Below are 14,237 nucleotides of genomic sequence, written 5' to 3'. Positions count from 1 at the left end.
TGTGCTATCCTGGCAATTTATGAAGTGTCATATGTACACCTGGTACTTCTTAGTGCCTAAGAATAGTAATAGGAAATAGTAATTCTTAAAGTCAGGTGTCTCTAGGTCACAGTTGCAGCCAGAGTAGAATGTAGGAGCCAAAACAAGGTTGCAAAAAAACTTTTCATTCATAATGATTTCTATAAGTCGTGGAATACTTAACATTCATTGTTCACTGACAAAATCTAGGGATTAATTCATGTGATTTTTGCAGTTAACTCGTTAAGATTTTTAAATTTTGATTGTGTTTTAGCCCATGCAGAAAAATTCGGGGTGATATAAACCATGTATTTTTTGGGCAAGAAGGGATCACTAATGATAGCATTCACAAATATTAAATTAATTTCGTGATGAAAGTTAAGTTTTCTTTAAGAATCCTTCGTCACATTTATGTTGAAATTCAATTGTTGGTGATGAGAGAGTGTGTGAGGTGTAACGGAGCCTGATGAGAGGCAGAGGATACATCCGATCCAATCAAGAATGAAGTTTTCCTTGCTTCTAATTCCCTGTAATATCCTTAACTTAAAAATGGGGAAACTGCAGCACAGAGCCCAGGGAACAGGTGCTGTGATAATGCATGAATTTCTCACCGTGTTACTAAGCGTGGCGTTCTGTTGTCAGGTACCTGACGGACGGCGGGCTGGGGCTGTACACGCGGCGGCTGAACCGGCTGCCCGACGGCATGGCCGCGGTGCGGGAGACGCTGCAGCGCAACACGGCCCTGGGGCTCGGCGACGCCGACAGGTAGGGCACCAAATTCCCTTGGCACTCCAGGCACTGAAGGCATGGATGTAAATTTCTCCAGGGTACTCTAGGTTGTATGTTCACGGAGGTATCGGGATAAGTGCTGATTTTGTGTCTCCTGATTGCTGTGCTGGGATCTCCCCTGTGTTTTTGTGGATGGTAGGCAGCACAAGAAAATGTTAAACTCCTGTTCTAGTAGCGTTTGGAATAGAAAGGATCAAATTCTCTTCTCATGTCCGTTGGTTCTCCCAAGTCCAGTGATTCAGTGTGAGCAGTCAAGGCCAAATATCAAGAATTATGGGACTGGAAATCCATAATTTAGGGAGTGCAATCACAAAGGAACCCAGTGAAATATTCTGTTAAAGTTGAGATAAATGGTTTAAATACTGTTGCTTTTAATGAGGTCAGCATATAGCAGCTTCTTTCCCTTCCAAAGCCTGATCAGTGCTACTGTTGATGTAATAAGTGACCCATATCCTTTTTCTTCCATGAGGGGCCTTTAAGCATAAAACATGAATTTTGAGGTACATGTTCAAACCAATTTTTGAACTGAAGTTTTTTCTCTTTATGTTATATCTGTAAGTCATCCCCAGGACATAATGCACTTGACTGAGCTTGATATTACTGATACTTTCTTCATATTGATGCATATATTACTAAGGAAACACAAGTGGTGGAGACTCTAGCCTTGTTTTCTAAGCAAACTAAATCTAAATCTGCCAAGATGTAGAACTAAATCTGCTTTGGCGTCCTTGTGATATTAGTAAAGAGCAGGATGTCAAATCTAAAACCTCTCAGAGAATCCCAGCTCAGTTTAAATTACAGCTCAGCATATGCTTGCCAGTTGTAAAATATGCCTGGATTTTTCCAGGAGCTTGTATCTCGTTCTGAAATTTGCATCTTGAAACCCAACCAGCGCTCATTGCTGGTCCTGTGGGTGAGGGTGTTGCCACCTTGTGATGCAGAAGGAGACGAATCAAGTGTCATCCTCTTCTGCTGCTGTGGCTTCTGATCGTTGCCAAGTAGCAGAAGCATCTGTTTAAAATTCAGCATTTGTCTAAGATAAAGTACATTGTTGTTTAAGTAAAGGCCTTCTGGAGAGCCAGTGATACATTCCTGTCATTGGTTCCTTCCCCCATCCAGTGTTTTCTGTGCTTGCAACACTTTTTGTTTGCTGAGCTCCTTTCCTGAAGACACCATACATTGGGCACCATTTAGGAACATTTGACAAGAGGGATTATTTGTGTGTTTAAATATATTCCGCCTAGAATGGGGCTGTGACCCACTGAAATGCAGTCCCTAGGTTGTCAGTTGTTTCAGCTTTGAAAATCATCCTTTCAGTTCACTTGGAGGGGACAGGCTTTACACACAATAAAGACTGCATGGCAGAAAAATTACCCTTGGTCCCAGAGCTGGTGATAGTATGTGATGTGTTGCTTTGATTTAGTCTTTCTATTTGGAATATAATACCTTATGCAGGAGATGAGAGGTTTCTGACAATAGGGCAGTGATTTAAAAATAGCTCCTCTTTGCTTCCTGGGTGACCATGATGTGCAGTTTAAACAAAAAAAATTAATCCTGGCTTGAGCAGCAGTTTTCCAGGGTGAAAAAGGGCATAAGGAAATTGAGTTGAATAAAACTGTGCAGTAATTGTTTTCTTCATTCTGTGAATGGAGGCAGTGAGCAGGAGTGCTGAGTTGCTTTGTTGGTACATGCAGGAAACATATTAAGATTATATTTAACTTGTTCAAAGCAGATGTTAATTGAATGCATGGGAGAACAAGTGTGAAAGACTGTGAACCTGTGAGCATGAAGTTAATCATTAAAAAGTTACCAGAGGAATTTTTGCAATATGCTAGCTTGTTTAGTTTCTTGTGCTGTTCGTTGTAGAAGTTTAGTTGTGAGGCTTTTACTTACTGGCTCTGGTAAGGTAGAGCACAGACCTTACAAGGTACATTTTTCCCTGCAGCAGGGAAATCCAAGCAAGGGAGTTGAATTTAATGCTTGATTGCAAGGTTAGTGGAATGATGGCACAACACAGCTGAGCTTAGTTTTTGACTTCACGATAATTTGTGTTTGCCTAGAACAAAGGCATTTTAAATCAAAAAATTTATTTCTTTTGTGATATTTTTTGTTTTTCAAGGTTGGAAATCAATCTCCTATTGTTTTGTCTGCTATAATATTTATACAGACTTGCTGTGTGCCATCTGGTGATTTAAGTTGATTTTACATTGTCAGATGCAGCTGCTTGATCTGAGACTAAATTTTGGCCTTGCCTTCATATATATAACTTTCATTTGTAATATGTGTAGATCAGTTAGGTTTGAATAAATCTTTCTGTAGTTGCTTACCTGTAGAGGCTGTTATTTAGAGGAGATAATTCAGACCTGTGCTGATTTGTCACATCCTTGTGACTGGGACAGGAGACTGTGAATGTGAGCTTGTCAAGAGTAATGCTGTTAGAGAAGTGTCTCTATGACCTTTTAAAAAATGATCAGTGATGAAGTGCTTAAAAAAATACTGCTGAGCATGATTGACTTGGATTGTTTCCCTTTTAGGGTTTTATTTGAGGTTGCATGAATTACATGGCTTTGCATAAAAGCATAGAAAGGTCTTCCTGGCTTCTGACTGTGAGGACTTGTCTTGTCAAAGAGTGGATTGTGTTGTCTTGCTGCTTCCAGCAGCTCCAGCACTGATGGACTGTAGGTTAAACAGTAAAAACAGTGCTGAGCTTGCTCCTCAAGAGTGTCTGTATCCTGATCACATCTGATGACTACAGGAACAGTCTTGTCACACGCTTGGTTAACAACAAGTCCACATTCAGATTAATTTTTAGGCAGATTTGTGACTGTAGCTTCTTCCTGGCAGTCAGTAGCATTTTAGAAGTATTTCCTGCTTTTGGGTAATCCCAGAGGAGACTGTGGAGCCTGGACAGGAGATGGACAGGAGAGAAGAATTGGAAGTGAAGCAGGAACCAAGCAGAAAGCCAGAAGACATTCCATGCAGAGCACACATACTTTGCTATTAATAGGAATGTCACTGAGTGCAGTACAAATGGTAAGAATGATGGCTTTCAAAAATAGCTGAAGAGTAGTATTTTGCTGCTATTTTGCATTTTATAAAAACAGATTAAGGTTATTTATATGTCTCTTGGCTCAGGTAGTAGATAGTATTTCACATATGTGGAGTAAACCCCTTTGTCTGGAGTGTGTTTCAATTCACTAACTGCAGTTTAATTTCTTGAATCCTGCTGCAGCGATGAGATTACTACAAAGATGGGCTAGTTCTTGGTTGTGGAGGGAGATTGTTGGATTGCCTTCATAACCAGCGGAACTTGGATCACACTTCAGAAGGGCTGAAAAGCAAGCTGAAGCAAGTTATCAGGTTGGGGGAAATATTGGCCTGTTTTGAACAGTGGGGAGAGAAGATGTCACTGCTTTTGGGAGGAGGCAGATTCCACTGAAAGCAGAATTACAGTCATGCTGCTGGTGGGTATTGCTTAAGAAGCTGCATCAAATTTCCTTTAAGCTCCACCAAATTTCCTTTTTTGTTTTTTTTTTAAGGTGCTGCTTTATTGTAGACAATGGAAAAAATTATAATATAAGGAAAAGAAAACTGAATTTTTTGTTAATATATTCTTTATGTAGTTTTATGGTAGGATTAAGACAGCTTTAAGTCTTCAGTTTCCAGTTTCAGTTTTTCTTCTTAATTGAGACAGTGAAGCTAAAGTTAAATTAAGGTTGTAGCAGAACTACCCCACGACTTCCCATCTCATCATTACTGAAGTTTTACTGCTCTAGCACTGGCAGCACAATACATAAGAAAAGGGGAAAAACAGAGAAAGTGGTTCTGGAATAGATACCTATAGACACACAGACTGGATAGTCTTCATCTTAAATTGTTAAAACATGACTGGGTTATATCTTAAACTTCAGGTGGACCCAACTGCTGTAATAATATGCAGAAATAGATATTCCTGCCCTGTAATGGCAGTGGAATTCCTATCATCTCCTTCCCCCACAGCATCTCCCTGCCCTGCAGTGCTCTCTCAGGAGTGTTGACATAAGTGTTTGTGGAGTTTCATTGTAAAGGAACTTGCAGGGAGATTCCTTTGGTGCTCTATGTGAATGAGTTTGCAGAGGCAGAGGATGTCTGTTCTGTGGGGAGAAGGAGTAACTATATCCATTGAAGTCATCTACAGACCACAGGAGGTCTCAGCAGAGGAAGTTGCTGCCACGCTATTTCCCCTCTACCTGGAAGATTTCATGCCATCAGGTCGCAGTTCCTTCACTTCCAGAAAGTCCTGGCAGTTGCATTAAGTTGTTACGATTAAGATAATTTAAGATAATTTTCTTTTCCTTGCTGAGACAGTGGAACACCCCTGCATAAGGATCCTGTATACTAAATAAGCATAATGTTCTAGAAAATAACTTCAACTCTCCAAATTGTTTTAGGATAATATAGATAAAAAGTGGTTTTGAGCATTCATTGCTCGCTGTGTCTGTGCTGTGAGTCACTGCAGTTTGTGTATATATGCCCGTCTAGAGTTCCTTAACAGCAAAGTCACAGGACTGGTGAAATGATTCCTGCTCTGTTTGACCATCTGTTTGGATTTTGTCACTAAATTAGAAAAAAGTGCTACTGCTTCTAAATATTCGGGTTGTACCTTGGTACCTGTAGTTATCTATCTCCGTCTTTGAAAGATCCCACATTTATCTTGAAAACTGACTCTCAGAAGCAGGGGAAATTCACATTGCAAAGATTCTTTGAAGTTTATGGCCCTGGGATCTGCTGATTAGAATCACAATACCATATACTTTTATTTTCCAAGGAATCTTTTCACAAGCTGCAATCCAAAGTGGTTTCAGATTACATAAAGTAATTGCCAAGTTAAGCAACAAATAGTAGTTGAAAACACAGGTATAGTAGCTATACCTGGGGGCTGAAATGAGCATTACCAGAAGGAAGAAAAGGACACTCTACATTCAAACATGGCAAGGTTTGTCAAGGGTAGCAGTGTCTTTTGACAGATCTGTTTCAGTGATCTAATGATGACAAACTTCCTGTAAACTTCAGGTCTAAAACAGAAGCAGAAGTTATCATTACTTAACACAAGTTGAAGAGCAGTTGCTCTAAATCTTAACTCTTAAAGACAAACAAATGCCTACAAAGCAAAGGAAGATGTAGCAGGGAAAGCCATGATCTGATGTTTGTGTGCTGCAGAAAAGAAGGAGATGGAGGATGTATCACCTTGTGTAACATGGAGGGGTGAACTGGGGAGAGGGAGCAGATTATTACAGGCTGTAAGGGCTGTCTCTTCATTGAAGCTTTGGTTTTTAATATTCACCACAGTTTTTATTTTCATGCTCTGGTTTGTTCTGTGATGTTTTGAAGATACTTTATAGAGCTCCCTTGAAGATGAGAAGGAAAAGGTCAGAGATGACCCCCAGGAGTCCCCAGGTTCTTGTTCAGTAGACACAGTAATATTGTTTTTCCTTTTTTTTTCTGTTTTTACACACATGTTTTTTTGGGTGTACATACAGTACACTAGATGAAGTATTCTGGGAAGTACTTCTGTAGGATTCAGTAGTGTTAATTCTGTTTAGAGAGGCATAATGGAATGGAGATAGGTTTGAAAGTTTTATTGTTTCTCAGGCTTGACCTAATTTTACTCATTGCATGATGGCAGCTAAGAGTGTGATTCCAACAACCAACTTAGTGATGTTGGGAGCTGTTGGAAGGCTAGAGAGAGTTTTGAGCAGGGGATGACTTCAAGAAGTAGATAATTTTTCAGCAGAGATTGTGTTTGTGTAAAAACTTCTATCCAGGCTCCAAAATACCGCGTCGTGTAGCAATAGCAGATGTACGACTGACCGGGCGGGGGCTGGCAGCTGAAGCAGATTTGTGCCTTTTAGTTAAATGACCTTTTGTAAAAGTAAGACCTGTGTCCATTCAAGAAGCCAAGAATTATCCTATTCTTCTCTTAGTCAGGTATTCAGGTGTTCTCTAATACCTGGTTTAGTATCTCCACAGGCTGACAAGGCAGCTGAGAGCAGTTCTCTGCCTTTTTCAAGAACTTCTTTATATGAGAAGGTGTAATTCCACCACTCAGCACTAAAAACAAACCAACCAAACAAAACACCCTGCAGTTGCAAGCTCTGCCCTCCAAAGTCAGTAGATTGGGCAATCTTTATGTTCTTGGTTATCACTCTAGTTCTAATCCTCTTCAGAACTGGCCTGTTTTGATTAGATGTAAACATATGTAAGAGATAGTCTGGACCTAGGCTTTAGGAGCTGCATTTCTTGTTGAAACCTTTCCCCTGGTGTCGTGCCCTTTGTTTTTGTAGCTGTGATTCTCATTCTGCATTCCTTTATATTTTAGGGGGTATTTACATCTCTTCTGTAGCATCTAATTAAAATGTTTAAGCCAGGAACTGCTGTTCACTACAAAGCTAAAGGAAGGTGGGACGTGCCCTCAAGGGAGCAACTTATCATGACTAAGCCAGGACTTCCTTTTTGCCCATGTTAACAGTTTGTTGCTTCCCTGGAAGGCTGCACTGTGGCAAGTGGACAGGTGAAGGGACCTTGCCTTTTCCAGAATTGTACTGATTCTGTGAAAAACGGCCTGATTCAAGCAGCTGAATAATTTGCATTTAGGGATGGCAAAATCATGATCCTACACCACTGGAACTAGATTTTCCTGAAGAGATGCTTCCTTTCATACACCCCCATTCGAAGAGTATAAGTATAAAGTTGATCTCAGTGCTGATTTGGAGGCTCTTCTGAAACCCTCTATTTCTGGTTCCACTGCCAGAGATTAGCACTGTCTTTTCTGTTGTATGAAGTGGCTTTCAAAACACTTTAGGCATGTAGGAAATTAAGCTTGTATTCCAAGGGTAAACAAGATTGTAGATACAAAGACCATTTTGAACTGTATCAGGGTCTTTGTGCTTTGCATGACAAACCGAAGAATGTGAAATGCTTGCTGACATAGAGCAGACTTTGTTGTTTGGTTTTCCATGTCGAATGGCAAGAGAGTCAACACAGTCTCTCAACTGACCTACACCAATAACCTCTGAGTTTGGGATTTGGAGATTGAATAGATAAAACTAATAGCAGACAGCTGTCAGGCTCCCAAAGCAGAATCCCGGTTTGGGGCTGTTTGAAGAGCATGGAAGCTCATTGTGGCTGTAAAGCAAATTTCTAGACTGGTGATTTTTTCAAATATTATTTTATTATTTATAAATATTTATTACTAAATATCTCATTACTGGAAAACCTGAACGTTCTCCCTTTGATCTTTGTCTATCTTTGTTGTCCATAATTGTACATTTCAGTATTTATTTGTTTTTCCTCCTGCTATACAGCTATGTATTCTTGTGTGATTATAACAGTAGTCTACTAATATTTGTTTCCATGGTAATAGAAATATTAATGTTAATAGCCAGGACCTAAGCTTTCTATTTAGCAGATGAATGTTTCCTGTATTAGTATTGTATCAGAATCCTGAGTCCAAATGTAAGATGCGTTTTCCTGCATGCGTGCTCTTCTGAGCTTTGCTGGAGTTTGTTTCCCCTTCCCTTCCCTTCCCTTCCCGTCCCGCCCTGTCCCGTCCCGTCCCGTCATTTATTCCCACTTTTGTCCCCCCCAGTGAAGAGATTTCAAACACTACAGGCAGGTTGGAGGGTCTCCATCAGTGAGACCCCTCCAAAGAATTCAGGATATCTGCATGCTTTGATGGATGCATGTACAAGGGGATGAGATTCCTAAATTGGACAGATAACTAAAATGTCTGAGGCTGGGTGGTACTACTACCCTGATATATCCAATACATACCCACAATCTGCAGCATAGCAGAAGCCGCTCTAAGGTATCTACAACTTGGAGTTCACATTTAAAATTCTCTGTATGTCACAGTCATCTAGTTCAGCTGTCCTGAGTGGCAGCTCCTGTGTTTTTAGAAGGTAATGAAGTAAGCAGGGGATGCTTTTGAGCTGATTGATGTCAAAGAAAGTGAAAGAATCCCTGACCTGGCATTCCTGGAAGCAGATGATGTCTTCAGATAAAATGAAGGTTCCTTCCCTGTTTCCATGGCACTTCACAAAGAGGTGCACCCTTTTCCCCTTCCTGCCACAGGTCTTACCTATCAGCTATAACCAAGTTTTCATAGTGCAGGGAATGTATCATTTCCCATGGATGTCCACAGACAGAAGTGCAGAGGATGGAGTGTGTGGACCATGTAGAATGAACGTATGTCCCCAGTGGAAGGAAATTCCATCTCTGTAGAGCGGCTGTGCTGCATTTTACCAGTTGGGAAGTGGAGTGGAGTGGAGTGGGGTGGGGTGGCAGGGACAAAAGTGCATAGCTGTATTTTTGCTGCCCCAGGATTCTTGGAGCTCCTGCTTATGTCGCGTCATTCCTTGGTGTCATGATAAGTTCCTTGGTGTCCAACAAGATATTCCATATTGGGGGTCCATACACTTCTTATCTGTAGATCCTATCCTGCTCTTCTCAATTCCTCGGCTTCCTCACAACATAGGGATTTCTCAGCAGTATGATAAGGTGACTTTGTGACCTTTTTATGACAGCTAATAAGATTCACAGTGACATTGAGACTCCACAGAACAAGTGGTCACTTTGCTCCTGATCTTTCTGCATTGAGCTCCAACATCCTGAGGCTTAAACTGCTCAATGTTACATAGCTCCATGGGGCTTAAAAACACTCTACTGTTGTATAAATAGGCATTAAGGCTTCCGCATGATGTTTTTATGTTGCTTAAATATATGCAGTTAAATATACATTTGGCCAGGATAAATAATTGCACACTCCACAGTGGAAACACTTGGAGCTACATTGTGCTGCTACAGCAGTACTATGAGAACGTGTGTAATTTGCTTTTATTAGTCAAGGTTTTTTTTATATATTCTCACTAAAAATAAAACATCTAATTTTATTAAAACTGATTGCTGCAATTTGAGGCTAATTAATTTGACGTAAGTGGCATTGGAACGTGTGAAACCTGTGTGCAGGGTTAGCACAGTGAGCCTGGGTAACCACCCCTTTACTAGAGGCTGTGTTTATGTGTGTCCAGGTATAGATGGTCAATAAGTAGCCAGAGGAGAAATGCTAAACACTGGAAGTCTGACTGGTGCCTGAGCAAAGTCCAAGGGCTGAGGTCAGCTCTTTTTAACTATATGTTATTGTTTTGTTGTTCCTTAACTTGCAAAGGCTCAGCTCAGCAGCTACTGTGGAGTTACCATGTGCTCTCATCAGCCCCAAGTAATATTTTAATCTTTTTAATCTGATTTTAACTTTAAAGTTTATCTTTCTGATTATGTTGTTAGTTTAAGTTAATTTTCATATATATCAACTAATTAATTCGTTTTGGTTTGGGGGAAATGAGCAAACCACCTTGAGTGTTCAAAAAGGTTTCATTCCCTCTTTCATGTTTGTTGTCAAGGTTGATTTATTCTTGTTATGAAACTTACAGCTAGAAATACTCTTCGTGACATGACTTAATGCCTTAAACATTTCTTTGAAACCAGTAATGTTATTTGATACCACCTGATACACCATACATAGTTTCATGTTTCATTTGCATTTTTATGCAGAGACTTAATTTTTATTTTCAGAGATTGCTGAAACAATGTTGCATTTGCAAAACTGGAACCATTTTGAATGCAGAAGTGATGAACAGAATATTAGCAGGAAATGGCTAGAGATGTATTTATAGGCAACTGTGTGTCTCTATGGAAAAAGATGGGAGGGAAAAGGAGAAGGAAGAATCACCAACATGAGCCTAAGGGAAAGAGATATGAGTATACTCTGCCAGATCAAGTTCACAGAGGTTACATTCACCCAGGGAAGCCTTATATTCTACTTAACCTGTGTTTAGATGGAGGGACTGTGTGTACGCTCTATCTACTCCTAGGTAGAGAATTTATCCTTGTGTGCTTTGAGAGCATTTCTGAAGCAAAAGACTCATGAGATGGCTCAGGTGGTGGAAAGAAATCTGCATTTACACATTTCTAATGTCTTAATTGTGCATGCAAAGGAAAGACAGAAATTTTCTGAAATCAAAAGATTGTGATTTTGAACTGAAGTCAGGCTGTGAGTTTTGTGCTCTAACTTCTGTTGAAATTCTTTGTTGGCTTCTGACTATAACCACTGAGTTGTTTCTTTGTTAATAGAGGTTAAAAGCCAAAATGCCATATGGCAACAAGAAGTTGCTTGTTATTCTTTTTGGTCAAAGTATGGTGTTGGTTTGACCTCCAACACCCAGAGGGTGGAATCAGAGGTGTCTTCTATGCTGTGGCTTAGAGTTTTGGTCCCTTTCTGCAGTAACTTCTGACCAATTCTCGATTTTAATGACATTCTCATTTCTCACACCATGTTTTTATGGGCTGACTTTACATCAACTGTAATGAGCTAAACATGTGACTGATAAAATAATCATTCTTTTCTGTGAGTCATACCATATGTTCCTCTCTCTCCAGCACCACAATTCTAGTAATTATTTTCTGTGAGTTATTTTACCTTTCCTACATCATCCCCTCTATGCTACCAGTTTGCTTTCCCTTGCAGCCATCCATCTCTTTCCAAACAATGCCTTGTGCTGTCAGGGGTGGGCTTTCATCACATCTACCTGTATCCTCAGCAAATTACTGCAACCCAACTTTGCCCATTAAATGTGTTTGAATCTTAAAGTCGCTTCCCACTTTGGTTACATTCTTCTCTTATTTATTGACATCGGGCTCTGATTTCACCTTCAGATTTTAATACCCTTAAAATGAGGGGCCTTGCAATATATGGTGATGTGGTTGAATTTATTATGGCAATGTGTATATTATCAAATGATTTAGGAACAAGGGATTATTTTAGAAATTAAAAAATGAGAGCCAAAGGTAACTTATGACTTGGCTAAGCAAGTCTGGGTGAGATCATGGGAGGAGAATGAAACTTTCTTTGGACATTTTCAAGAATAGTAGTGAACTGTAGCTGTAACTTTAGAAGAATGGATTCAAGGCAGACAAGAAAAACAGGGTGATTAGAAGAAAAACCTCTGTGGCACTTACTATCTTATAAACTAATCTCTGAGAACTCTGTTCTTTGTGTCTTTAAAAATCTATTTTGAACCAAAGCATAATCGCACATTAGAGGGAAAGTGGTGGGAATAACCAAGAAGGGGTTTTCCAGATGAATCTTTGTTTATTTCTTTCTTAATCTTGAAGGCAAGGACTTTCTTCATAGTTTGTTAGGTGTGCCTATTAAAATGCTGAGTGTGTGCATTAATCTAACTAGTAATCTGTTTTTTTAGTCTGGGGAGGGGAACAGGATACACCTACTGACTTTTGTCCTTTCATCCTGTCTTCCCTTGTGCGGTTCAGTTCATTGAAGTCTCTAAACAAATATATCCAATGACCACTCCTTAATTCTACAGGAATTCACTGAAACAGAGCTGTGTTTATCAGTCCTAGTTTAAGTCTTGATAGCGAAGTGAGACACCATTTCACAGCTCAGCCTTAACTAGATGGCCACGCTCTGCCAATGTTGAACTAGGATGGAGAAACAAGAGGCTGGCTTAGAATTATTTCATTACTGCACATGGATAAAACAGAAAATAAGGGTTTGTTTTTTGTTCTTGTTTTTCCCTTTCAGAGTAGTGATGCAAAGATTGAGGTCATCATGTACAAGGTTTAGTTGAGGTCGCTGCTGTGCCTGACTGGAGCAAGGATCTCTGTTTTGGCTTCCTTTGTTAGGGTTGTTTCTGTAAGAATATTTCCCCCTGTCTCTCCTGCCAAATTATTTGCTGGAAATAATATCAACATAAGGTACTGAAAGGTGTTGATCGGACTCTTGACTATTGTGGAGCTATCAGGACAGGAAGTGGGATGGAAAGAATTAAGGTTGAAGTGCTTGAACTCCCACATCTCCCCCAGGTGATTTAACGATGAAAATCAACAAAGGGTCCAAGGGAGTTGTCTTAGTGTTGTAAAGTTACATTTTTTCATAAACTAACAGGACATTTAATTAAAAATTTCCAAATTTCTCTAAAGCAGAGATGTTTGCTGTAGCAGTAAGCAGAACTGGCAGTTGGAGAGCTTTAGCTAAAGCTTGCCAAAGTAGAGGTGTGGAGACAAGTGCCTTAAAGCCTCTTCTTAACAAAGTAAATTTCTGGCAGGATTCCAGTCACTTCTGGACATTTCTGGTCACTTCTCAGCTGCTTTTGTGCCACTGCTGTGGTGTAAAGGTGTGTCTGATAAAGACAGACTGAGAGAGTTGAGGTTGTTCAGCCTGGAGAAGAGAAGGCTCCTGGGATAACTTGGAGCCCCTTCCAGTGCCTAAAGGGGCTCCAAGAGAGGGGCTTTGAGTAAGGCCCTGGAGTGACAGGATGAGGGCAGTGGCTCCACACTGACAGGGTGGGTTTAGAAGGGATCTTTGGTAGAAATTCTTTACAGTGAGGGTGGTGAGGCCCTGGCACAGGCTGTGAATGCTCCATCCCTGGAAGTGTTCAAGGCCAGGAGAATGGGGCCTTGAGCAACCTGGTCTAGTGGAAGGCGCATGGCAGCAGGGTTGGAACAAGATGATCTTTAAGGTGCCTTCCAACCCAAAGTGTGGTATGATTCTGTGCTGGTTCCTTGAGTCACAGCCATCATTGCACAGCAGTGATCCACCACCTCCAGCAGGTCCCAACGTTCAGCTCCAGACTTTCCGTCTAAATTTGTTTTCCCTTTCCTTTTCTTTTTTTCCAGTTATTCTTCGCATACATTCTCGCCTTCCCTTCATGACTTACCTTCTCTGTTCTCCAGGGCCCTTCAGAACCAAATAAACATTTTGTATTGTAGGACAAGGTTTCTCAGGGAAGATCAATACAGCTCAATAGTAAAATCATCTTTTATTTTCTAATGATTCCCAGGAATTGTTTTGCTGTTGTTAGCTGAGACCAAAATCCATCCTTAGGTTGGCATGCAGCTTAGAAAATTTCAGGCCAAATTTCAGCTGAGTTTTGGCAAAGTGATAAATAATTGAACTCATTCCCCCTGCTAATTAGTTCATTACTGTAACACAGCCATCTCTGAGGCAGTGGGTGTAGCCTCTGAGAGAACAAACATGCGCCGTAAGGCCCAGCAGGGCTGGGGAAGGGATTACTGGGCAAGGGACAGTTTTGGAAGCTTTTGCTCTCACAGAAATGCTAGGAAAGGTTAAGGAGTCCGGCAGAGATCCTGGGACCTCGGGGCTTCTGCAAGGTAGGGGAGTGGATCAGGGAAGCAGTGCCGGCATTAGTGATTTAGAGCTCTCAGAAGGCACGGCTGATGAACTGATCTAGCAAGCAAGCTGTGCTCACCTGCTGAAAAATAGTAAAATTGTGTTTTTCTGTTACCTTTCATGGCTGGAACGATTTAAAAGTTAAATTCTTCTGAAGTAGGATAGGAGGGATAGGCATGATATTGGA

The 14,237-nt window shown here is 40.6% G+C and overlaps 1 protein-coding gene across 13 annotated transcripts in view; it reads left to right on the top strand.

Moving 5' to 3' along the window:
- Positions 1–14,237, top strand: part of NAV2 (neuron navigator 2) — a 368,864-nt gene that overhangs the window by 288,080 nt on the left and 66,547 nt on the right. For all 13 annotated transcript variants that reach the window (XM_019293757.3, XM_010412648.4, XM_010412647.4 and 10 more), the window contains one exon: positions 661–783. In XM_019293757.3, coding sequence (XP_019149302.2) covers positions 661–783 — 123 coding nt within the window. The remainder of the gene's footprint in view (positions 1–660; positions 784–14,237) is intronic.

The sequence above is a fragment of the Corvus cornix genome, chromosome 5 (assembly GCF_000738735.6).
Source record: "Corvus cornix cornix isolate S_Up_H32 chromosome 5, ASM73873v5, whole genome shotgun sequence".
Taxonomy (NCBI): domain Eukaryota; kingdom Metazoa; phylum Chordata; class Aves; order Passeriformes; family Corvidae; genus Corvus; species Corvus cornix.
This window is presented reverse-complemented; position numbering and strand designations above follow the sequence as displayed.